Source organism: Streptopelia decaocto (genome assembly GCF_964273445.1).
Source record: "Streptopelia decaocto genome assembly, chromosome: 4".
NCBI lineage: Eukaryota > Metazoa > Chordata > Aves > Columbiformes > Columbidae > Streptopelia > Streptopelia decaocto.
In genome coordinates, this window is record NC_138658.1 from 36771652 (window position 1) to 36798764 (window position 27113).

The 27113-nt window shown below is 37.9% G+C and overlaps 1 protein-coding gene across 1 annotated transcript in view; it reads left to right on the plus strand.

Annotated features, from left to right (window-relative positions):
- The window catches only part of CPE (carboxypeptidase E), a 59983-nt gene extending 44809 nt beyond the window's left edge, over positions 1 to 15174 (plus strand). The window contains exons 6-9 of the mRNA XM_082050291.1: positions 6285 to 6424; positions 8792 to 8891; positions 11191 to 11309; positions 12435 to 15174. Coding sequence (XP_081906417.1) covers positions 6285 to 6424; positions 8792 to 8891; positions 11191 to 11309; positions 12435 to 12533 — 458 coding nt within the window. The 3' untranslated portion in view covers positions 12534 to 15174. The remainder of the gene's footprint in view (positions 1 to 6284; positions 6425 to 8791; positions 8892 to 11190; positions 11310 to 12434) is intronic.
- Positions 15175 to 27113: the final 11939 nt, after the last annotated feature.

A 27113-nucleotide genomic window follows, 5' to 3' on the forward strand; every position in this document is an offset into this window, starting at 1 on the left:
ATTTGTTTTTTTAAAAGAAAGAAAAGAGTAAAAACTCTCTTAACATGCCCTGATAAGAGGCAGCAGGCTACTGACTGGTCATTTTAACCTCAATAATGAAAGCATCCAACCTTGAAAAAAGTGGAAAGGCCTGATTTTTGCAATGTTGTCACCACTAGGAGTTTGGCCTTTGATTTCTGTGGGAAAAAATCCAGCTGTGAAGATACTTGTGTCTCCATACTTCCTAGCTTTAATAGAGGCTGATTTCTGCCCAGGTAGTGTTCCCCTAGACTTTGGTAGAACCTTCTGTGCTAAGAGGAACAGCAGGGCTTCAATGGCCACTTCAACACTAATTTTCCAGGAGAAGTCTTGAAGAGTAGCCTGAAAAGAGACATTTAATTCCTTTTTGACAAGAATTTTTATATGTCATTTTCTTTGTATGTTGAGGCAAAGCAGATGCTGGCATGTCTAGATCTTTGATACATCTTCTGTATCTGCTAAACTTGGACAAAACTTGAAAAACTGAGCTGGGGATTTCTGAGCTAGAAACTCAGCTTGTGTGATTTGCCTGTTCATTTGCTTTGTTGATTTGGATCAGATAACTTTGAACACATGTACCAGTTTTACTGTTTGTTTTCCTCTTAATACTCAATTACAGTCTCTGAATGATTTTTACTTGAAATTAGTAGGAATCTCTCAAAACATTGGGGCAGCTTAGGTGGCAGCTCTGCTCCTGTTACAGTAAAGGGGGTACTAGAAGAGAAAAATAATTAAGCTGATGAGAAGAAATTAGAAGCAGAACAATGACTGGTAGTGCTCACAAAGCCAGCGATCACCTACTTGCTTATTCCTAGAGCTGTTATCACCAGTCGTCACAGGGGCAGCAAGTGTCCTCTGCTGTGGTACCACACGTAGCAGGGACTGGGTGTAATGTAAAATGCTGACATTTCTGAATATGACTGAAAACCAAAAATTTCCCTTTGTGTGAGGCTTTTCACAGACTTTAAATTGGAACCATTAAAGCACCCTAGACAAAACTGAGTTTGCATAATTTGAAAAAAAAGAAATGAATATAAACGAAGTATTGAAAGGTTTAATAGTTGAATTTTGTTTCAACTCAGTCCAAAAATTATCTTAATGAAATATTAAGGATTAAATATAAAAACTTAGATGTATTGAATTTCAGCTTCTTTTTCCTTAGGAAAATGCTATAAAAAACAGTCTTTCCATTGTTTTGATGAAATTATTTGATTTTAACTAAAGTGCACATGCCAAAAGCACATTTTTCCATTGGAAAAACTTGTTGGAAAGTTTGAATTATTTGACCCTTTTGGATCCTATTTTAAGTTAGACTGCAAATTCCCCAAGTGAGCCCTTTCTTTTTCTCATGTATTTGTACAGAAGTTAGTAGACAGAAGTCCTAGTTCTAACCAGGGTCTATGATCCTAATATGGTGCAGCTCATAAAAAATAGAGAGATGGCAATAAACTTTGGACCACACAGCATGACTCTGTTGTTTGTTTGGGTTTTTTTGTTTTTTTGTTTGGTTTTTGTTTGCTTTTTTTTTTTTGTTTTTTTTCAAGTGTAGAAATCAGCTGGCAAGCTGTGACTTTTGAATGAAACCTCCATGGTAATATTTGCCACAGGCTGACTTTAAAACAAAACAAACAAACAAAAACAAACCCAAAAATATTTTAGTGAAAACAGATCTGTTGTTTCCATGCCTAGTGCTAAGAAAAAGAACTAAATGTTACTTAGTTCAAGTGAAAATTTTCTTGGAAGCTTTGGTCCAAAAAGCTCTGTCTTGAAACTGAAATGTGGCACATAAGTTATATGTTGTCTCCGTAACCTTCACTATACTTATGAAAACGCACTCAAAGTTAGCCGTGGTATAAGCCATTGAAAAGCCCTGTGTATTACTTTAGGAAAAGTATTTCATTGTATATCCTCACCAGAGATCAGAATTTGTCAAGAAAAACTCTCCAAAGGCCTTGTCTCCATGGTATCCACTCCAGTCTCTGCCTTTGCACCTTTGGGTTGCTGTGGGCTGTTCTGGGTCCTGTGAGGGGATGTGAGAGTAGCTCCATGTCGGGTGGGTGCCTGCAGGGTGATCTCCCTGGGCTGAGTGGCGGCATAATAAGAGAGGGCTTGCCACAAGCTTATAGAGAAGGAGAAGAACTTGAACAATGTGACTGGAAGTAGAAAAATACGTGAGAGTGGGTAGTGGAGCTGGTTTTGGTGTAGAAAGTAGCGCAGGGGTTTAGCAGAGCCAGTGGTGGGGGAAGGAAAAAGGAGTGAGTGGAGGACATCCAAGCTAAGTAAGGCTGTGGTCTCCTAGATGCTGCCTTTGACAGTACCTCATCAGACCAAGAGCTCTGACCTAGGAAGGGCTGATTTCTTCTTTCTAATAAATTACTGAAGTTGCTGTTGCCCTATAGAGCTCGTTATGATTGTGCTGCATCAATTCCCTTGCCCATATCATTTACCTACAGGAACTTCTACCTTTTGTAAAACATCATGCTGCATGGTGGGCCAGCAGCAGTTTTCATTAGTTCCTTGGTATGCTGGATAACATATAGGTGGCCCTCTCGTGTGAGTATGGGTTGCTTTACATATGTTTTTCTGAATACCGAAGTTCTTTTGATAGGAAGGCTGAACACCTGGTGACAGATAAGTCTGGTAGAAGCTGTTGTCTCAAGCTGGAAGTAAGGATGAACCCTCCATTGCATTCATGTTCTGTCCTTGCCCTCTTGTAGAACTTCAGGATTTCCTTATTGCCACTCAGGCAGAGTGGCAATTCTCCATGCAGGTTTTGGGGTGGAGAGCGCAGATGATGTACAGGAATATTTAACATTTGCTTCTGTCTCTTAATACACTTTGCTGTGAGGTTTTTCTCTCCATGACCTGCTTGGTATTTACTTTCTTCTGTGGAGCAGGAACAAATAGAAGATAACTGCCCCAACAGCATATTTGTGCTCAATCTCAGACCATAATGTTCATTACACTGTTTTGTATTCATTATCATCTGTAATTAGTTGATCCTTGTAGGTTTTTCAGAGAGCAGCAAACAAAGGCAAAGGGGTCATTCTTCAGTGTTCAGGAAAGGCCCTTTTAGCCACCAAACCCTGGGGAAAAACAAGCCTGTATATAAAATCTTTTATACTTTTAACACTAGTCTTGTCCCTATCAGCAAGTAATTAATGATTGCACATATGCACAAGAAAGTAAAATTTAATTTGCACAGACAGCTTTAATTTTGGTATTTCCTTAGCTGTCGAGTGCATAACTTTTCAACATCAGTAATGGTTCTTTAATGTACTTTTTGTGTGGAAATATAAATGAGAAGAACATATAGTAATGAATTGCTAGCTAGCCACATGCATGTTCTGCTTGTTCTGTCACTGCAGAGTCATCTGAGTCTAATCAGATTTGTGTCATTACAAAAATAGCATTTCAAAGCAGCTTACATTGCTGTACTATTAGTCTATTGTTTAAGTGTCTTTTTATTTTCAGATACTCTCAAATCACTCTTTGCACTCAATTCCTAACTTGAATTATCTTTCATGTTACCAGTTTTGGAAGCAACATTAGGCAAATTTTTCTAGTACTTTATACAATATATGTAGGAGGCATGAGTTCTCCGCATTACATGCAAGGCTCAAGTTCATCCTGTCCTACTTAAAATTACTGTCTTTATATGTGTAGAAGCTGAACTAGCTTAGTGTTTAGGTAATTCTGATGCCAGGAGCACACCCTGCTCATTGGAGTTGCTTTTTTAAAAGCTGAATAAATTAATTTTGTCCCATATTCTAAGCTTATCTGTGTAAGTATTAACATAAAGACACTGTAGTCCTTCCAGGACAGTGAAGCAGTGCAACACAAGAGTTCTTGTGTTTCTCAGTTTCAAATAGAAGTCCTAATCATTGTCAGCAATGAAGGGCATTCATTGCTGAATCTCAGTTATATCTGAGGTCTGCTAAGCCTTTCTGGTCTTCAGAGAGTTGTCCCTGTTAAAGAAACTTAGTTTTGTGCTATTCTTTGTTAAAATGAGAGGCTTTGGGAGTGTGGTGATGTACATCCATGTGATGTATGCCATGGGCATAACAAGAAGGAATAGGACAATTAGAGAGCTTGACCAGTGGCAGCAAAGTTCTTGCAGTGTTGAATACATCTTTTGGATAGTATTGATTTCTTGGATATTGCATCTAACTGCCATATTGAACAGGCAGGTAAAGAGTGCAAATTGTATGTAGCCAGCCCGATGCCTTCCAGATTATAGATGTTGTAGGCCACAGTTTAGATCTAGTCTATCTTCACCCCATTCTCTGTCCCAGAGACCCAGGTCATCACTGGCATCTCAGTGATGCAAGCTGAATTTTTGCAGGAGCAACAAGTATGAACTGTGGACCAGCCCAGGAGCTGGCAAACAAACTGTAGGATATGGACATTGTGCACAAAACAGGAAAATGTATTGCTTCTTTATTCCATTCTTGAGAAACTAGGGCATCCCTGAGTATCACCTTGCTTTGGGAGGTGATGGGGAGGGAGAAAATTCCTGAGAACTGGAGCAGTAATGGTCATGAGTTGTTGGCACCACAGTAGAATTACATCATGTCTTCCGGCTCCCACTTCTCCTCTTATTAATTCTTTCTTTCTTGTAGAAGAAAGGCAAAAATCAAGAAAAACAACAGTATCCAGTACCTGGAACAGATGCCTAGCAGTCAGCACCACTGTCAGGATTTTACTCATGACTCCACTGCTCTTTTGCTGTTTTGCTGTTTTGCTGTTTTGCTGTTTACTGCTGAATGGACTGTCTTGCATTCTACCTGGCAGGACATCAGAGCCATGCCTCCCAGGAGCACCTTTGCCTTCTATGTCCTCATTTTTTCAGACACCTAAAAAAGGTTTAGAAATACAAAGTTTCTTCTAGGAGTGTGAAAAGTCCCTATTCCTTTCAGTAACTAGGAATCTCATTGCCTGGTTGGCAGAAAATAGACTCTTTACCCCAATGTGCTGGCAGAATCCCACCTGACTCAATCTGTTTGTTGCCCTTGGGGTTCTCTTTTGGATATGACATAAGCACTCTGGACATTTCTGAACTGGTGAACACCACTGGTGCTTTGGTAAGGAGACTGCATTAAATTTAATATGTAGCTTACATGGGGGAACATAGGGCTGAATGAATTAGCTATGTTTGAGGCACTTTTAAATCCCTCAGTGACCTCCATGGGGATGCTCACGTTGTTTGGTAACCTTTTTCTTTTCAGTCCTCTGTTTGAGAATCCATTGACTCTGCCACCCAGATAGACTGGGAAGGCAAGAGCTAATTCCACATTAGCTTCTCCAAAGAATATATTTATAACCCTCCTGGGAACAGCCACAGTCCCTCTACAGCTGGTTGATTAAGTAACAAAACTGGAAACTAGTTTGGTTATTGGTTGACTGATTTGAGAAAAAAGTCATAATTTCCATGTAGTAAAACGAGGGGCTTAGCAATGTAAAAGAGTGTGTCTTTCCCATCAAGTTTTTACTATTAGTGATGATGCAACGATATATATTTATTTAAATTCCTATGACTAAATGATCTTTCTCTTCTCTACAGAAGGCTATCCAGTGTTGATTTTGCAGAGGTATTGAGTGGGGTGGGAAATACCCCTATCCATGGAAAAATTTCCATGTAAATAAAGTTTATAGGAAGTTTGGTTTTGTATTTTTTTCCTGTGGAAAATATTTGGAATTTATGTAGAAAAGCTTGATAAAGAATATTCCTTAGCAAACAGATGTTTTTCATGTAAAATGTTACGAATTTGAAACTCCATATTTTTAGAAAAAAAATAACCCAAAATGTTTTTGACCTATCTTTATAAACCTCTTTTTCAAAGTCACTTTATCATATTTCATTTGCTTTGTAATTAATTGTCATTCCTCCTGGCTTACAAAGTGATCACCTTTTACTTTGATATGGAAATATTTTATCCATAATCAGAAATAATTTCCATTCCTGAAGCGATAATAAGTAATTTATATGTCAACTGTCCAAAAATGTGTCAGGTAAGAGTACAGAGTCCAGGTGTCAATTCTTTTCCAAACTTTGCCTGGAAATAAAGTATTATTGGGAATTAATTGTCTTTTTGGTTTCTCTGACTTAAAGTTTCTGAATTCCAAGCTAAACTGAGTACATGGAACTGCATCAACTGTATTTATAGCTATTCTTTTCTTAATAGCCACAGCATCTCATGTGTCCCCCTTTATTTACTTCAGAACAATGCAAAATGCATCACTAACTCTCTTTCCTGGCATTGCAGGAATGCAGGATTTCAATTACCTCAGCAGCAACTGCTTTGAAATCACAGTGGAGCTTAGCTGTGAAAAATTCCCACCTGAAGAAACTCTGAAGGGCTACTGGGAGGACAACAAGAACTCTCTTATCAACTACATTGAGCAGGTAACAAAAAAGAGGATAGCAAAACTCTAGTAATTGTACATAAAGCTTATAAACTTTGTACTGTGTGAATGTTAATTCAGAAGTTCATATAAATCCAACTCCATAATTCTTATATGTCTCTAAGGTGGTAAATCCTGTGTAATTTTTTTTTCTATGTATGTAAAAGAGGAGGGGAAAAGAAAGATATTATACTATGGAATTCATCTTGCCTTACTTAAGCTGTTGCAGACTTTTAATGTAAATGATTTGTGTTGACTTCATCAATGGAAAGAAATGCACATCACCAGAGTGTATAACTCATTCCCCCAGCACTGATGTGTGTATGAAGAGAGATGAATTGTCCTCTGCAGGTATGGAAGTGGGTGTATAGGCATGGGATGTATCGCTCTGGATGTACAGGGGCCGAGATGGCTGGAACAGGCTATATCTGCTTGGCAGCTCAGTGTCACATCAGTGGACATCTTTAATCCTGGTTTTGTAGATACTCCACTGCTCTCTGATTGCATGGGCTGCTGATACTCAATGTGGAGCTGTCCATGTGATAATTCCATTAAAATGTACACAAAATGTGGTTAGAAGTGTAAAGTTTAGTCATGGGTTTAGATAATTTCGTGCTAATAGGTTGTTAGATGTTAAGATTCCTGAAATAGATCTATGAGTGTATTTGTGTATTTGGAGTGAGGTACTGCTTCTCTTCCATCCCCCTGCCCCCAATCATTTAATGCAAATGAAACAGGCTGCACTGAAATGATGGTTCCAAGCAGTGTGAGATTACTGAATTTCTGAAACCTGGATATTCTAGTTAAGGATCACAAATATATTTGAGATTATTAATGGCTGCACACCTGGAAATGCTAAATCAGAAATGTAGTTTGTTAGCAAAGCTGGTCAATTAATAGATTCATTTATTTAAGAGCTTGTTTGTGCAGAAATGCTTTAGTTAGCTAGAAATCTGAAATATTTTCATATTTGAAATATTTTAGTTGTACCATTCTGTTAGTAAGTTGTATGTGGGCTGAGGAAAAAGCTGTGCCTGCCCTGCAAATTTTTACTCATTTATTATGGGATCCATCTCAAATTGTTGAGCTCCTTTGCATGTAGGTTAATTTTCTCTGATTCATGAAAAACCATGGTGTCACTGCATTTTCAAAATTACTAATGTGTGAGAGATTATTTTGCCAACTTCCTTTGCTCCTGCAGAGCTGCTACCTTTATCCTTGAAGTTCAGATGGTCTATCTGGCATTGGTTTTTATCCTCTTACAGGATGGGAGGTCCAGCTCTATGTTTCAGCTCCCCTGTGATTGCTGAGGACACTACAAATATGTACTTTCTGCTTTTCTAAGATGTTTTGTGTTAGGCTTCTCCCACAGTGAAATTAGAAGAATCTGGTGAACCATATAGCAGCTGAATATACCATACAAGTTCTTAAAAGGGAAGATGAAAATCAGAAAATAAAATTTGTAATCCACAAGTCTTTTCAAATATCACAGAATCAGAGAGAAGCCTGAACTACACAGCACTTCCCTGTTCAATTTCCAGGTTCCTCATGAAATGCATCTCTGCACAGGTTCAAAATGCCCCATTCTCCCCAGCACTGAGAGCTTCCTATCTCAGGCTGTGGAAAAAGTAGTTGATCCTCAGTTTCTTGCCTCTGAAGAGCTCAGTCTGCTTTCAGACGATGCTTAAGAAATACCAGCAGGACTGTTCGGCGTGGTCAGATCAGTGCTTTAACTTCATCTATACTGGGAACAGACAGATCAAGTATTGAGGGTGCTGTTGCCTAAGAGGCAAGAAGGAACTACGATGTGATCCACCATCCCATTTCTCTCACAGGGTATGAGGGGACTATTGCTCAAAGATGTAGATGTTTTGGGTGCACAATAGAGAGCTCAAGCATCTCAGACAGGGATTGCCCATCAAAGTCCAAGTACCCACAATTAACCTTGGTAATGGTTCACTTCTGAGCAGCTGTGTCCATTATCAGCCGTAAATTCTTACAGATGATGAAACTTAAAACAAAAAGAAGTTGTGGGTTGTTTTAAGTTCTTTGAAAGCTTTTCAGTACATTCATTAATTACCAGTGACAAAGACTTTCAAGTCAGCGTGCACATATGCTGTGATTTGCTGCGTATTTCTGAGAAATGCGTGCATTGCAGAGAAATTAATATAACTACCAGCTGAATTATTTTTCCTCTTCACTATTTTTCCATTATAGTGTTTAGTAACTATCCTTGATAGTTGTCAGCCTGTAGACTGTGAGATCCATAATGTATATCAATAGATACTTCACTGACAAAAATGCCATATTTTCTTAAGAATTTTCCAGTGATTTCTTGTGTGTTGCTGACTTTATTTATTTATTTTAGATTCATCGAGGAGTGAAGGGGTTTGTTAAAGATCTTCAGGGCAATCCAATAGCAAATGCTACAATTTCTGTGGAGGGCATAAGCCATGACATTACATCAGGTGAGCATTGCGCATCAAGAAAACAAGAAGTGCTGGAACCTAACACCTTCTGCTTGGTGACCTGGAGCCATTTCAGATCTTATTAGCTGAAGCTTGAAGGAAGCAAAATTTTGAAGCCAGGAAAACATGTTGTTCCTCAAGAAGTTTGTTGCCTGAAGGATTTAATGAATTTTTCTCTCGTATTTTGCTCTCAAAGTAGCTGGATCTTGGATGTTGGGACTCCATGGATCTCTGCCGTGAATTGGTTCTGGTGGCTCTCGGTTATTTTTGTTTGGTTTGTATTTTGATTTGTGGCGCAAGTAGTATTTCACAATGCTGCCAAGATTGCAAGTCCTGTCAGCAGTGCTGTCTTGAATCTAAAGGCTAAAATGACACCCAGACCTGTTACATTACTTACGATGCAATCATACCTTTTGGTATGTAAATTCTTGACACACTTTCAATTTATATAGCTTCCTCCTGCGAAAATAAATTCTCTCAACTGTTTACAATTATGTGACTCTTATTTTAGAAGGGTGGTTCTAAAAGAGGAAAGTATCATGCTGGTGTTTATAGAAAATTATTCTGAATGACATTTTTTTGTTTGTTTGTAGAAGACAGTGATTAGAAAAACAATACTAATATACCAGTGCTTTATGTATGATGGAACATTATGGTCATTTTCTCAGTGATATGTCTCACTACCCTGTTAGAGGTGCAAAATACTATGATAAAGGAATGGTAGATTCTTCAGTTGACTTTGATTTTTGTTTTTTTTTTCTCACATCACCTGCAAAGAGAGCAGCATTTCTGCCAAGCAGGAGAACAGTCTGTGATAACACTAGCCACCTTCTTTCACTGCAGAAGCCAAAAAAATATAAAGGCTGGAAATCAATTTTCAGGAATAATAGGAAGGGGATAAGCTGTGCAAAGAGATACTTAGAGGTATGAGGGAGTGATGCATATGATACTGCAGCTCTTGCTTCTATGGTACAAAAAAGCATCTAATCATGAACCCTTTCACAGAGTTGTGTGTGTATAAGCCTGGAAGTCATGTATTGTCAAAACAGTGAGGAAAACAAGTAGTTGAATTCTAGCACATTTGAAAAGAAGGATAAACATTTTTTGGCTTTTTTTTTTCTTTTTTTTCCCCTGCTCCTTTGTTCATGAGTTGAAGTTCAGCTTTGTTCCAGTGCCAGGCATTAGAATAGATCATTATCATAGCACTGCAGCAGTATTTTTTCCCTTTCTGTTTTATGAAGAGTAAAGTCTGGGAACAACTGGACAGACTACTGACATTTTTTGACCATGTGAATTGCAGTAATAGTTCCTTCTGTGTGCTGTGTAGTTGCAGATGTGCTGAAAAAGCATTGAAGGAACTGGCAGTAAGAGCATGGCTAAGTGCTTTAAATGGCACTGCTAACTGACCTTCAGAGTAGCCTTACAATGTTCTATGAAATTCTGCGTGGAGATAGAGAAGTTCAGAGTATTAGCCTGTGACAAGTTAGATGATTGCTTACTGTTGGTACAGGGGCAATCTGATTCTTTGTGAAAACAAGAGATGGTCATTTTTAGGTAAGAGAATGATGCCTTTTTATTCTGTGTGTGAAAAAGATGGTCTGCAGTAACACTCAGTACAATAAGAGCCTTTATTTGACCTGAGTGAATCAAAATTGAATGTCTTTTTTATTTTTTTATTTTTTTTTTTTTTCCCCTGAATGGAAGAAAAAATGCCCTAGACGTTGCCTGGATATTGATACATGTAGATCATGATGCTTCAGGGGTGGCAGATGTGGAATATTCCAGGAAAAGATCCTTTATAGCTTTTTCTGCAAGATAAATTGAGAATGGCAGTCTTATTTATCAATGAGAATAACATTTTTTTAAATTTGGATTTTCAGTGTGCAGAGGGACATTAAAAATCCACATGGCATTGCAAACTGAAACTCAGACACTTAACAGGAGCTGCACATTGGCCGGGGCATGCTTCTAAAACAGCATAATGTCCCAGATTGTCCTTTTCTTCATTGTGCTGGAGATCTTTCAACCTCAGCAGGCAAAATATTTAATGGAGGCTACAGCAAAACTTCACAGTTTAAATTTGTGTTTTGGTTATCTAAAAAGAAGAAAATCTGTAATGATATATTTATACAGCCCTTAAAGAACAATCCTTTCAGATAGGCAGAAGGAAAAGGCTGATACAAATATGAAAGATGTTGACAAGTTATGCAGTCCCTTTTCCTTAGCTGCATAATTAGTTTTACACGTTTTTTGTTTTGTTTTGTTTTGTTTTTAATTATTTTTTTATTATTCTCTACAGCCAAGGATGGTGATTACTGGAGATTGCTTGTGCCTGGAAATTACAAACTTACAGCCTCAGCACCAGGCTATCTAGCAATAACTAAAAAAGTGGCTGTGCCCTTTAGCCCTGCGGTGGTGGTAAGTGCTCATGTGTATGTTGGTTTATCATCTATTATATATAAAAAAGTCTCTCTCTTTTTTTTTTTTTTTTTTTTTTTCTCCATAGTGTGCATGTAAGCAGGAGGTGGTTTTTCAGAATATTTCAGAATATGCTAATTTAGAAGACAGACAGGAAAGCTACTCTTCTAGTACTTGCTGCACAAGCCACTGAGAGTAATCTCATTGTAAACTCATTTAATCTCTTGTTGCTCTTATTTAAAATGAGAAGACACAGAGAGAGGTAACATTGAGATTGTTACATTTTTTTAATTGGTTAATATATGAATAGCTAATCAGAAGATTACAAAATATCATTAAGTAGTGCGACATAAAACGTGTAAGAGGTGTTGAGGTTTTCATTGAGACTTAATATTTTTAGTCTAAATTGTCAAGTGTCTACCTGCAAAGATTAAAACCAGAGTTCAGATCTGTGCAGAAAGGTAGTGGTGGAGCTCTGCTTTGTGTAGATACCTAACATATATAGCAAATAAGACGTAGGCTGCATCTAAGAGTTCAGAAGCATTTTTAATTCATCCTCTGTACAGCTGTGGATTCCACTCTTAACAATTAAAATAAATGCTTATTTCTCTAGTGTGTATCATATGCTAGGATACACTGCACTAGCAAATCATATCTACACTAGTGAGCCATTTGTCAGAAAAGCTCCCTGTATCCTCTTGATGGCATAAAATTGATTGTTTTGGTATGCTGGTGGTCTGCATTAGTAGGTGTTAGACATCAATACACTGACGATACTTTTTATTATATGCTAGAAGACTTATGCGGCTAGCTATTATTCAGTTTTAATTTGATTGGCTTATATCTTTTTAAGTGTTTAGACAAGTCAAAGACCAGGCAAATGTCTGGTTTCTTTTGGAAATTTTGTTTACCTATGTGCATGTTTTAGATAAGTTTATTGTACTCATATGCCAGTATTGTGCATATTTAAATCAGCCTTGAGACTCTGAAATAAACCTAGCCTAAAATGGAAGCTACCTCCGTAAGCCCCATGTCTATGTTGAACAATTTCTTTCAATAAGTGACTTGTAAAAGCCAACATTTCTCTCAACAAATCTTACTGATGTTTTTGATTGTTTCTTTTAGATTGATTTTGAACTGGAGTCGTTGTCTGAAAGAAAAGAAGAGGAGAAAGAAGAGTTGATGGAATGGTGGAAGATGATGTCAGAAACTCTAAATTTTTAAATGAAAATTTTGGCTTTACAGCTTTTAATCTATTATATGTTGACTTAGCATAATGTACTGTGGAAAGTCCTTATATTCTAGATTTTGTGCACTTCACAATAATTAACTTCGATTTTTTCAGTCATCTTTTGATTAATATGATCATAAATAACTACTAGCCTCCTAGCTAGATAAATAAGTTATTGATCTTCTTTCATATTGTTATAGAAAATTACTCTGATATACAAATCAGAAAAAAATACGAGTGAATGTCTCTGAGGCCTATATGGGAGTACAATCTGTCGCGTATTATTTGCAAGTTCAGAATATGTAGGTTAACTCTTGATTTTAAAAAAGAAATATGCTGTAGTCAATTCCCAGTAATGCCAGAAATATTTGACAGTGCATAGTAGTAGACAGTGCTCTTTACTGAGTTCTATAATGGATGCTATTGAAAAGATTTATAATTACAGTGTGGTGGTGTAATAATGTTTTACAAGGCTTAAAATTCAGTATAACATTTTGTGTGTCTCTGGTGTTGGAGCTATTTAACTACGTAGGAAACATAAGCTGACTTCATTCTAGTAAGCAGAAGGAATCTGCATAAGCTCTTTTACTAAATATGTCATGGAATAAATTCAGGAAATAGCCGAGCTTTATTCCTTAAACTATTAATGATATTTCAGGATCAGGTTTTAATTATTTCTTCTTATATATTAACCAAATCAAAAATTCTGAATGGGTGAAGAAGAGCTTGTGCATCTTGTTAATATGCTGTTAGTGTTTGACTTACAGCAAGGAAAAAAAAAATCATTTCAGGTGATGTCTGTTTTAATTAGATCACTACCTTTTCAACAGTCTTTACATGTCAGTGGTGTCTAGATAATCACCTAAAAGTTCATATGTTCAGCGAAAGCTATCAAAACATTACAGTTTAGACAATGAACTGGAAGTCTACTGAGGACATTCATGTAGTCTCACAAGCCAAGAATGGGTTTGTCAACAACTTTGTTTCTTCTGCTAGTTAGTCATCTAAAACTAGAAGCAAGACAGATAGTGAAAATTTTTTCAGTGTGGTGAAATTTTCCAAAAATACTTGAAGATGATAAAAAAGCAATCTTAATTTTCAAAAGCTCCTTCTTCTTCCCATTTTTCTTTTAGTGTGCTTGAGTATTTTGCCTAAGATGAATGAAATTTGTGGAGTCAGAGAATACACATGAACTGTAGTGGGTGCAAATTTGGTATAATTCTTCTGAAACCACTGCTCCCGTGCTACTTGATAGCAGCTAAGCATCTCATCTGTTTGAAGGCTTGCATACTTTTGCTGGTCTATTTTAATTCAAGATCAGATGTTCGATATAGATTTCCTTCCTCTGTTTCTTTAGTACTACTGTCTGTGTCTGGATTAGTATACTATTCTAGTTGATGCTGTAGGAGTTCAGTACTGTTCAGAACCAACCAACAATGCATTATCATGTTCCTACCATAAGTGAAAAATCACATGTTCAGGAGTAAGATCCAAATTTACCTCCTTTGGGCATTTAAAAATCTGTTGAAAACACTGTTTTTTTGAGAACCTGAAATTCTTCAATAAAGATAGCACTTGATTCTTTAAACTAATTGTCTTATAGTTTTAGACAGATTGATAAATTGAACAGCAATAAAAGGCATAAATTTTCTCTGATCAAGAGTTTGCTATATAACTTGTGTCTCATTTGGGTAGGAGATATTTAATTCCAAGCTTGAGGGGAACTTCAATTCCTGTAAGTTGTGTGATGACCTTTAAGCCTCTGTTGTGATGAGGAACCCCTGTGGAAAAGAAGAATCTTATCTGTACATGACTTAGTAACAACTTGTGTCTAGCTGCGCATGAGAATATGAGTAAAGGATGCCCAGTTACACCAGCTCGGGTGTTTGTGACAGTTTGAAAGGCTGAGACACATAACACAAAACATGCTCTGGGTCTGGAAGTAATGATGCAGTTTTCAACGGAACCAGGTAAAATCGAAACAAACAGTATAAAAATGAATTATAACAAGACACTGCTGGCAGGTGGGCAAATGGCTATAGGAGTGTTTCTGACCTGTAAACTAATGTAATAAGGCAAGTGTATATTTGTATAGAACACCCTGCTCTGCCCCTTCCAAACCTGACAATTTCAATCCAAATGATATTACTGCATGGCGCAATGCCTGTCATACGTCCAGTCTGTGTGGTGGATTGTGTGGCATAGGTAGTGCAGACATTACACCAAAGTGATCTCATAACAGATTTCGAATCTGGACTTGTATTATGGGTGTGAGATCCTTTGGTCTACTGTTCCATGCATTTGCAATTACATATGGTGTCCCTTAGACAATCTCTTCATTTTTCTCTAGATGCCTGCTTGCTATTACTGTGCTGAGAACAGGTTAAAATGATTAAATGTTACCACACCAGAACCACTGCCACTGTTCTTGCTGTAGGTAAACATCCTTAGCAACAGCATAGCCAGGACTCTCAATAAATTAATTCATTATGTAGCTTTCTTAGCTGAACTGTGTTGTAGGACTATGTATGTTTAAATGGAAGATTAAGATGTTGTGTGATGCTGAGCTTTTGGTTAAAAAGGCACATGCTGTACTGTTGTACAATAAATCTACAGGTTTATTTAAAATGTAAAGTGTGTGAGTAATTTCCAGTTTAAAACGTGACCTCTTTGGCTATGCATGTCTGCAAAGTATGCCATAAAAATCCTCAGTGAGGTGTGTGTGCCAATTCCTTTGCTGTTTGAACAGAGAAACAAGACTGGGATTAGCACCAGTATCCCACTGAGAGCCACCCATAGCCCCTTAACTTTGTGCCAGAACATCCTTCTTTTGCAGTATACATTTTTCTGAACACTTTTCCTGTGCAGACTTTGAAGTAATGTCATGGATAAGAATGAGATGCTCTGCATCCATACAGGGTCAGTGAGGACAAGGCATATACTTTTGCGTGTCTTTCCGCAATATGTAAAAATTTATCCTTTTTTCATAACAGTCCTTAGGATTAGAAAGCACAGTGTGCAGTGTACTTCCAAACCTGTGGTACCAGGCATTCCTTGTAACTACAGTGGTCAGGATTATAATAATGAAGTCAAATAAAATCACTATGTGTGAACTATGTTTCCCTTTTCCTATGTTGTGGTATTCAAGTTGATAGGTGTGAATTCACTTATAGTTCTGGATATTCCTGAGCTGATAATGACATACATTAAAGTGTAAATTAAAACTGATATGGTATGTAAGAAAGAATTGCTACCAAGTTTCTTTCTCTGAGGTTTTTTAACAGCTCTAACAGGTGTGTAGGAAACACTTAATAACTAGCCCATGAAAGGGAAGAGAATTCAGAGAAAGCTGACAGGTAGGTTGAGAGAGGCTAGAGTTTAAATTTAAAGGCATATTTCCCATAAGCCTGATTCTTTCCCATATCTGCACTTAGTTTGACTCATTCCTGCAGAGGTTGTAGGATAGCAGCAGTTTAATGTCTGCCTCTCTAAAAGTTAAATCAACCTTCTAGAGCTTCCCAGTAAACGTGCTCCACTGGAGGAGTGCCTTGTTTCCTACCTGTAGTTAGCACTGGAAATGTAGGACCTAGAAACATCACTGCAGCACTTGCTTTGTGCCTTCCTGAACCTTGCAAAGAGCTCATTCTGATCATCTCCTTGGAGGCATTTTCTTTTATTCCTCCTGTACATTTTTATTTATGTAGAGCTACATCTGTTGTGAATAATGTACTGCTTGCTAATTTGACTCATAATTTTGGTCATTGACACACCCTCAGTTCCAGTTTTTCTGACTTCTATAATTAAACCCAGAAAATGAAAATACTCATGAGGTTTTTTCTGAAATTCATGGCATAAAAAAACCCCAGTGGGTTTGTTTGTTACCTGGCTTGTGAGGGTTTTGAGTGAGCTTGCTTCAAGTTTCCATTTTTAAAGCCTGCTTTTTGGGAGGAGAAAATTGCAACTGAGAAGTTGATGTAATCCTATGCCTGCAGGGGCTAAGGTTTGAGTAGAACAGCAAGTATTGGAATAGGCAGAATAAAAATGTGATATTTAGAAACAACTACTCTTTACTTTTACCAGCCATGATAATGGAAGTATATTAATTGAGTTAAATGGCCTTGCAGTTCTGATCTTTCTTCAGCCCTCCTATTTTGCCTCTCTATGCCCCAGGCATTATATTTCAGCAATGACATAAACATATCCATGATTAGGCATCATTTATCACAGTGCTATATTTTCCCTGAATTAATGATTAATACTTATGTTATTTTATCTTTATCCTACTTCCATATTCAGTTAAAACACCACAGATTTTTGTAACCATGCGTCCCTTTGTACACAGAGGAAATTGTCAAAGAGAGAAGCTGAAGAGTTTGGTTCCTGCTTTGGGAATATAGAGGGAATCTGGCATCTGGGAATGCACTGGAAGCACTTCAGTATTGTGAAATAAGTAGATTTTGTAGACCTTTTTGCTAATCATTTATTAGTAAAGGGCTCAATAGGGTTAAATGCCCATGGGATTCTAGGAGATCAGTATATCTGTGCCTTTAAACTTCAGGAAAAGCCACTCTAGAAGGATTCCCATTAGTTTCACTGAAGTTTTTATCAAACCCTCAAACCTGGAATCTGAGTGGTCAGGACTGTCTGGTGCCAACAGTACTCATTTTTCATTTGCAATAATTGTTCATCTTTTCCAGGAGAAATATGCAAAATAATAACCAACAAATGAAGTCCACTTTCACAAAGTGCAGAATTGGTTGTGGAACTTGTTAAGAGCCATTATAAGACCTAAAATAGAAATAATGGAGGTTAGCTGGACCAGTGGCTACCTACAGCTCACTAAGCCTCTGAACCACTGCTCAGTGGAAGATAGAAAGGTAAATCAGGGTGTTATTTTTTTTACATTCACCCAATGAGGATATAGTCAGGGCCATAATTTATGGACAAAATACAGAGCTAGATGAACTGCTCACCTGACTGCAGCACAGCAGAGATGGAAGGGTTCACAGTGTTGCAATACCATCCAGAAATGTGAGATTTCGGTTCCTCAGCCCAGAGGAGCATCTCTTCTGCAGTCTGCCCTGCTGTGTGTGCTGGTGTCCAAGGGTGCAGAACCAACATTCCTCCACATTCCAGCACCTCTCACACAAAAGGTAAATTAAACACATTTCAAAAACTATGGACAAGATTCAAGAGAGGATTTGGCTGCCAAGAGCAGTACAAAATTACAGTCTGACTTCCCTTCCTTCAGCTCACTAAATATCCGCTCATGTGGCTTTCTTTGGCTGCTTCCAGTTCTCTCTCTGGGTGTGTCAAAAACTAGCCCAGCCTGAGCAGCTCAAGGATGACTGTTGCCAAGATTCATCAGGAGTTGATTACAGCGCTTGCTTGTGTCTAAAGATCCTAAGTTTGCACTTGTACTGTGAGGCAGGTCCTCTGGCATGGCCTGGCATCCTGAATCTTTGGTTGTCCAGAATGGGGACCTCACCAGTAGCCTGCTCTTGGCCTGCATGCTTAGAAGACAGATTCTTCACCTCCCTGGTGGTACAGGAAGAAGGACCTGTTTTATGCCTCTGACTCCATGTCCCATTGTGGCAGGCATATATTAAGACTAGGAGGCTGGGAAGTACTCCTGGATCTCATAGGTTAGACACGGTCCAAGGCATGCTTTCTGAGGTGTGGTCTTAGAAACTCATTCTGAAAAGGAATAGCAGTAAACCTAATACTGTGTTCTTTCCCCTTCAGATTCAGGTAATTTATTTCAAAGTTTATCATGGTAATAAATATATCCCTGTATATGCATGTATCAGCATATCTACTTTGAGTTTCCTGTGGGGTTTGGAGTGCTTTTTAGTTTAAAGAAGTTTTGGATAAAATACAGAAACAGCTTTGGAACAGGAGCACACTGACACACAACTGAAGGGCATGTGCTGTGCAGCATTTGTTATTACTGTGTGGCAAATGAGGGGCATTCACTCCAGTCCCGTTGTTGCTAGGTTTTAATAGATGTAATAAAAACTGTTGGGAGTCAGCTTTTGCAGATGTTTAGCATATAAAATTCAGGGCCCGGAAAGATATTATTGCAAAGAAAAGATTTAGGTGCAGCAAAGTTTATATATTTGATTCACTGTGTGTATACATACATAAATTGTCTGTGTGCATACATACATAAACGTGTGTGGGAGCGAAGGAGCAGGGCAAGAATGTATGTAATCTTCTATGGGCTATTTTAGGCATTTAATTGCCCAGAAATCCTTGAAGGCACCTATTCTATTTGCTGTTAAGGGAACACAAACTCCTGGTTTTATGAACAGTGTCTAAATTAGATGCCTATGTTAGACAAGAGAACCCCAGACAGACTCTTGTGTTACAGGACTGGGTGCCCCAGAGGGCAAAGCAGGTGCCCCTCAGTAGGGGGGGCAGGCAAGGCCACCTTGCCAGAGGCCAGGTGAGCCTGGGGTCCAGTTACTGCCTACAGGAATATTTTAAAATATTTAACATGCAGCTCTAATGTAGCTAGTGTCTATGTCAAAATGCCAGCAGTGGCTGCTGGCTCAGCATGCAGGTGGTCCTGCATCACGTCTGATGCACCAGATGCCCTTCATGCACTATGCTAAAGCCTGTAGACCTGAATATTTTATTGCATTTTGACCTAAAATTCCCATTTGTTACCTGGTTTAGTAGGGTTTTTACAAAAGAAGCTTCTGAAAGGAATGCTTTCTTGTGCCTTCTTCAGGAAACAGAAAGACTAAATGAGAAGCAACTGGTTCTGAACTTTGTTATACCAGGACATGTGCCTTTCCAAATAAATACAGATTCTGTCTTCAGCTCTCTATTTCCACATACATCTGACAGGCCTCAGCATCAGATGCCTGTTATGATATGTGGTAATGTGCAAGATATTAAACATCTGCAAAATCTTCTGATAATTTTTGTAATGTCTCAAAAGTTAGACATAGCTTGCAGGGGATTTCCACTGAAAAGAAACCAAATTTGGAGGGCATTCTAAGTTAAGTCATTTAATATTTGTTTGCCAGTGCACTGAATGGTATTACAACATGCCAAGATAAATTCAAATTAACATGAAAAATATTCGGTACTATAGGTTGTGGGTTTACATAAGTTGCTGGCACATTATGTTAAGAATTCTAAGACAAATAGTTACGTGGAAAACAAAGTCCAAGCAACAACAACAAAAAATTACATGTAGTACACTTGAACAAGTGTCACAGAAGAATGAAATTTTTACCCAGTGGAATTTTTCTTCAGCAAAGCAATTAAACGTGGACATGTGTTCACAGACTGTTTTAAAATTAATTGATCTCAAAACCCTCATTTTAAATTTAAGAAAACTGAAGCCAAATAAGAATAGAAAGCACTATGAATCCAAAAATAAAAATACAATAAATGCAAATTTAAAAGATTGTGAAAAGATCACAAGTGAATATTTGTGTACCGAAGCAATTCACTTATGAGAAAACTTCATTAGGTGCCTTTGAAAACTGTAGGTCAAAAAATAATTTAAAAAATGGGTCACTGAAAGGTAAACAGTAAAATTTTGAAAAACATACTATTCAGCTTCCTCTTGGATCTTTCATTTGTAAAAAGGTCAATCCAGATTTTTGATATTTTGTGGTATAATACTTATATTCAAAAGCATTTTTACTTGCTTCATACTTTTTATTAAAGTAGCCACATAATTGAACCCACATTCTAGCAAAGAAAGACTAAACAAAATCAAATGGTTGGCAGCTGAAACTAGGCAAATTCAGAGGCAGAACTAATGTTCATTATTTTCTTAGTGAGGCTAATTCACCTTTGCAATAGTTCATGTAGCTGTACAGCAGATTTTTCATCACATGATTTTTTAAAAAATAAGACTGTTGTCCTTATGAAAGGCTGTTTAAATGCTGTTTGTGTTCCTTGGCTGAACCGATCCTTTATTCTTCATGGGTACGCCCTTTCAGTTGATTGTCCCATCTGGTTTAATTGTTTCCCAAGGCTTTAGACAATCACACATCCCTTTGAGCTTCTGCTTCATCAATCTAAGAGCATTTTTGGATCCATTAATTACAAGATTCTGAGAATTCAGGCTTGGATTCCATGGGCAGTATATATATGCCATTAAAAATATCTAGGTATTGATTTTCCATGTTTGCTTCTGGGTTGGTTCCCTTGCTATCTGTGCTCTGAATGAAGCCAAGTGAGATTTTATCTTTGACTCTGAACTGAATTTTTAAAAATAAAATAATCTCCTGTAGTGATGTGTTTGATTTTGAGATCAAGCAAAATGCTTAAGAGGGCTTTCCCTCCTCCTTCAGTCTTAGAAGGTTCTTGTTTTTCTTGGAATTACAGTATTCCCAAAATTTACTAATTAAAACCTGACTTGCTTGCATGATATTTCTCATGTGAGCAGCTTCTGCTCCCATAATATTCAAGAAACTTATTTGTACTGCAAGTCTTCATTCCTCTGAAATCCATCTGTTTCCATGGGGAGGGATGGGATGTCAAAGCCATGCACTATTTGTTCCCCTCTTTAGGAGCTGGTAGTTGTTTTTTCTCCACAACCTACTTTTTTTCCCATTCCAATGGCCCTGAGATGCATGTTAAAATCCTGATATGGCCTGTGCACTGCAGAAGGTTCTAGTTTCCAGGTAAGTAAATGTGGAAGAGATTGTGATATGATTAAATTTATAATCTAAAAGGTTGCTTCTGGTAACAGGTCACATAGTCAAAGAACATGCACTGCTTTTTCATTTCTAATGAACAACTTTATTATCCTGAGCCTTTGAACAGAAATTATTGAAGGTGATGAGTAGTCTTGATACTTCGTGTCCTGCCAGATCTTCATTCAGGAATTCTTCTCCTTGAAGATAGGGCTTGAAAGATGTGATCATAAACCGCAGTTCAGTTCCTTTTCTGCTTCCTTTTACTCTCAGCTCTTCATACCATTAAGTAATTTATATTAGAGCAGACTACTTCATGACAAGTTGACTTTATTTTAGACAAATGGATACTCAGGTGAATGTTGTGCAAACCATAAATAAGCACTCACAAAAAGGAAACAAAGATTAAGGTTGTGAATGTTTTATTTATATACATACATATAAAGGTCTATACACATATACAGACATATTTAGTCTTCTCTGAATTTCCATGCTTTACTTTCAAGTGTTTTATTCACATAGTCTTTTTATGAAACAGCAACAGGAGTTATGTCAGACCTTTGTATTTGTTTGGCAATAATAAATTAACAGCTTTTTCTCTCACTAAACAAGTGAGGGGTGCAAAGCCCAGCACTTAGAGTATTACAGTCAGCTGTAGATAGCTCAGACTTCAGAACTGGGGATTTTGCAGTTTTATTAATATTCTATTTATCACTTTGCCTTGCAAGGCATATTTTTCTTGCAAGAAAGGATGGCCCATGAAATGGTTTTGTTTGACCTACCGTAATCACTACCACATCATTTTTAATGCTTGAATAACTTGTTCATCCAAAGAAATTGAGCTGCTGCTTCGTTGTCTGATAGTCTTGGATTAGAATCTGGATAGTCTTAGTCTTAAAATTGAAGCCATGCTTAGTAATGAGAAGAAATATCAAGGTAAGCTTCATTAGCTGTGGGGCAAGCAGCTAAGAGCACAATCATCCAGGAGCATACCCAGTAAACCCTTTCTCAGCTGAAGCTGAGAACTTGAAAGCTGCATGTTTGTGGAAATGCTCAATGTACAATGAAGGAAAATAACAAAGTTGCACCACACTTTTAATTTTAAGCCATGTCTTCCCCAGGGCATCACACAATTGTACGATGGATTTTCACACCTGAGTGAATTGTTTGGGTTAGAAAGGGAAGATTAAATGTCATCAGCTAAATAACTAATATTCCTTAGCTATAGTTCCTCTCACAATTACTGTTACTGAGATTCTGTCAATTTCAGTGTGTAATTATCCTTTGATGTTTCCCAGATATTTCTTCTAGATATTATGTTGGAAACTTTGACACCTGACTGTGCCTTGAAACCTTGGAATGCTGAGGTTAGGCTGAAGGTCCACAGCAGCTGTCACTGGCATTGCTGCAGGGAAGCCAGCAGGGGCATGTCAATGCATAACAGCTGTGGCTCTGTGCCAGGCAGCCAAGCAGTAACTTGCTGGAATATTTTGAGACAATAGCTCACATAAATTTCATTTTTATCAAGAATATGTTTTCTACCTCTTTGTAATGCATATACCCACAACAATTTGTTTACAATGAGGTTATGAAGAGAGGACATGAAGAGACATGATTGGAAAGAGCTGTGTGGACGTGACAGGCCTTTCACAAAACAATCTTGCAACTCTCATTTGTGTTGTATGTTCAAGGAATGTATCTCAATTATTTCCCACTTTCAGAATCAGAGTAGGATATAAACACAGAGGACTCCTTATGACCAGGTAGAGTAAAATCTGTAGTTTTCTTTAGCTGTTCAAGTATTTTGTCTTTCCACCTAGGGTATGAAGTTCTACCTGGGATGAAGTTCAACAAGGCCAAGTGCCAGGTCCTGCACTTTGGCCACAACAACTCCCTGTAGCGCTACAGGCTGGGCACAGAGTGGCTAGAGAGCAGTCAGGCAGAAAGGGACCTGGGGGTACTAATTGACAGGAAGCTCAACATGAGCCAACAGGGTACCCAGGTGGCCAAGAAGGCCAATGGTATCCTGTCCTGTATCAAAAATAGCGTGGTCAGCAGAACAAAGGAAGTGATCCTTCCCCTGTGCTCTGCATTGGTGAGGCCACACCTGGAGTATTGTGTTCAGTTCTGGGCCCCCCAGTTCGGGAAGGATATTGAAGTGCTGGAGTGGGTCCAGAGAATAGCAACAAGACTGGTGAAGGGACTTGCACACAAGACCTATGGGGAGAGGCTGAGGGAGCTGGGGTTGTTTAGTCTGGAGAACAGGAGGCTTAGTGGTGACCTCATCACTCTCTATAACCACCTGAAAGGAAGGGATTGATCTCTTCTCCCAGGCAGTTGCAATAGGACAAGGGGGCATGGGCTTAAACTCTGCCAGGGGAAATTTAGGCTGGATATTAGAAAGAAATTCTTTACAGAGAGAGTGGTCAGGCATTGGAATGGCCTGCCCAGGGAGGTGGTGGACTCACTGTCCCTGGAGGTTTTGAAACTGAGATTGGACATGGCACTCAGTGCCATGATCTAGTAAATGGACTGAAGTTGGACCAAGGGTTGGACTTGATGATCTCTAAGGTCTTTTCCAACCCAGTGTCGATTCTGTGATTCTGTGATTTTGTTGTATAGGAAAAGAACAAAACAGCAATCTCAGACAATAAAACCACAGGAAAGCTACAGTATGGTTGTTTATCTGAGGAATCAATAGCTACTTAAAGATAAACCTTTTTTTATTTTTTTTATTTTTTTTTTTAATTTTTTTGGTGTATCTCAAATTCACCCACAATTCTAAAATGGGAAAAAAAAAAATATTTCCCATGTCATAATTTTCCAGAGTAAGTTTTCCCATTAGAACATTGTGGATCAAAATAACCAAAAGATAAAAATCAAGTTGTGCAAACATTTCCTGTTACAGCTTTCTGTTACAGCTTTTTTTTTTTTTTTTCCAAAAAAGTCTTTAGTATTTGAAAACTTACTTTGAAAAGCTAAAAAAAAAAGCTACAAAAAACTTAGATTCTAAGGATGTGGAAAATCTATGTTTAAAATTAAGCACTATGTAAATGCCTTAGATACCCTTTAATCGTTACCTGATGGCCAAAATTTAAAACAAGATCTGGACATCCATGCAAACTGTTTACACCTTGAAATTCTGTGAAGTGAGCAATGCATTGTGACTCGAGCCACCCACCCCAGCTGCTGGTTATCAACCTCTGTTAGAGAGACAGAATAACTTTTGTCTGATGAGGTGACTTCTGTATCACCCCATAAGCTAACACTTCTTGTGAGCCAGCGATTCCATGTGTTTAGGTACCTGTTTGCCCCTGATCCTAGGTGTCCCTAGAGAGGAGACTAAAGTAAAGGTGTGCTGAACTGACTCTCCACCTCCCATTGTGTTTAAAAAGGGATAGCAGCTAGAGTCTATTCTCCACTCCATATTTAAAACCATTGACTTCAGTGGAATTATTCTGGATTACAAATGCCATCCTTGGGACCAGAAAATGACCTTGTATCCCTTCTCTTTCTACCACAAAGATCTCTTTCCCAGCTTTCACACATCAGGCAAGAGCAGTTTGGCATGTGCTACTACTGCGCATTTCCCTCCCAATTACCTGTTTCCTCTCCTGTGTGCATTTTTGGCATAACATGTCATGTTCTGAAACTTCACATAACTGAAATATTTGGAACCGGTGAGTTCTGGACACATCTGGTTATTAGATTGGGGATGGCTGCCCCTTTTGTGAATAAAAACTTCACACTGTTGTAGGAAATGCGACTACGATTTTATTCTCTAAATTATAATTTTGCGTCCAGTGTTCTACTCTTCCTTTATTAACAAAGAAATATTATAGCAATGATGCAAAACACTGCAGAAACTTAAATGGAAGGTGTTATTTTTTAGGTCAAGAGGTAAAATCCTCTTCTTCCAGGTGAGGACGTACATCCTTCACAGCTAAATTCAGTGGCAACTTTTGCCATCCGTTGTGGTTAATGCTCAGCGACTGGCATGGCCTTTGGAAACAGTTCTGTAGCTGAATGGCTAGAAATTGTAATTTTCTGTATACTTTTACTGTTAAAACTTGTGTGAAGCCACAAGATCAGCTAACACTTTCTTGTAAAGCTGTATTCTGAACAACTTGAGAAACCTCTCGTTTGAGTTCAGCCAGCTACAGATGCTTGACATCAAACTGGTACACAGAACTGGTCTTGGTACAAGCTTCTTCTTGTGCTCTAGTTTAGGAATTAGTAGGACAGTGTCTTCAGAAGTTTGTTGATCCTCCGCTACTTCCTTAGAATAACATTTTTCCCATGCTAATAGAGTTCAAAGGAAAGGCTGGCTGCTAACTTAAATGCTGAATAGGCTTGCCAGAGCTAGGAAATAAATTGAAGCTTATTAATAGGATCCTGCTGAAATATCTGTGTTATTAGACATCAAACCAGAGAAGTTCTTTCTACACACTCAAAATCATCAGAAAAAGATTCAGTTATAGATATCTCTTATGTTTGGAACAGTTTTTTCTTTAGTTACAAAAATTCAGTTTTGTTTTAGCAAAAATAAGGAAGATACTACCACTTGTTATAGATAGAATTACCTTCTTTTCATATGTTTTTTTTGAGGAAAACATATTTTAAATATAATACTTAATCATGTAGTAAGCTAGTGATCAGCTAATTACTTGTAAGTTGTTTTATTTTAGTAAATGGGGAAAGTACCAAGCTGTAGGTAGAGCAAAAGCAGCTTTTTCTGACTATATCCAAAAAAGCTACAGATATGCCTGACCTATCTTGGATTATGCTGCATCTGCCTATGAAAAATTGTGATTGTAGTGCTGGGAGAAGTTTAAGGCTAGTGATAGAATGATGGAGACACTCCACAGGAGAGGATGGAAGAGGTGTACTAAAATGTCTCACTATTTCTGTATCTGTAGATTATCACATTAAATACTTAATTCAGTGAGTTACTTAAGTACTTGCTTCACTTTCGTAACTGAGTTGGTGTTCTATTAAAGAGAACGGGAATATTTACATGATTGGTGGTAGGTAGAGGTATCAGTATCTTGCTGAATTACTGTTCAACATATTTAGAAAAAAATGAATTATAATAATTCTGAAACTCTATCTACACTTGCTACCTTTTTTTGCTCAGCATAATGCCCAACAGCTGCACTAACAAGAGAAGTTATCAGCCCTAATTGTCCTTCACCTTCCTCCCTGCTGGTAGGGACTGGCCTCTCTGATCTGCTGACAGAGCCAGTGTAGTGTTTCATTTAAAATGACATTGGTTAGCCTAAACAGTTGGGTTTTGCTAACTTGGCTCTTTTAGACTGAAATAAATTAGGGTGCTAGCTAGCCTCCTCCCCTTGCGCAGCTGTTTGTGGGCTGGATATGTGTCAGCATCCTGAAGCACTGTGTAAGTAATATATGCGGGTCAATAAAAAGCCAAGACTGAACTTGATAAAGGATGTATTTTGAATATTAATTGTAGGCATAACAACTACAAGTGTGTAATCTAGTAGCTAAACAAAAGTCTACAGACTATTAAATACACCCTGTGCAATATTTTGTATGATAAAACCAGCAAAACAAGTGAATGTGTTAACAAGCAGAACCAATGATTCAAGCCCCAACAGCTAGCAAAAATAAGGTAAAATCTACTGGTTATGCATAACGACAGGGTCTTGATATGTTGCTGAAAAGGTGAGGCACTGGAAAGAACAGCTGTAGCCGATTCTTATTAAACATAATATTTGTATCTGATGTTCGGGTTAAAGGAGCTTTTTCAGTTCTTTAACTGGGGAGCCTAATTTTGAAAGCAAAGTCTTTTTTTGTTTTGTTTTTTTTGAGATACCAATTCCCTTTTTGATCCCAGTAAGAATTATTTTTCTATTCTTTCTTCCCAGTGGGGAGCCTTTTTCT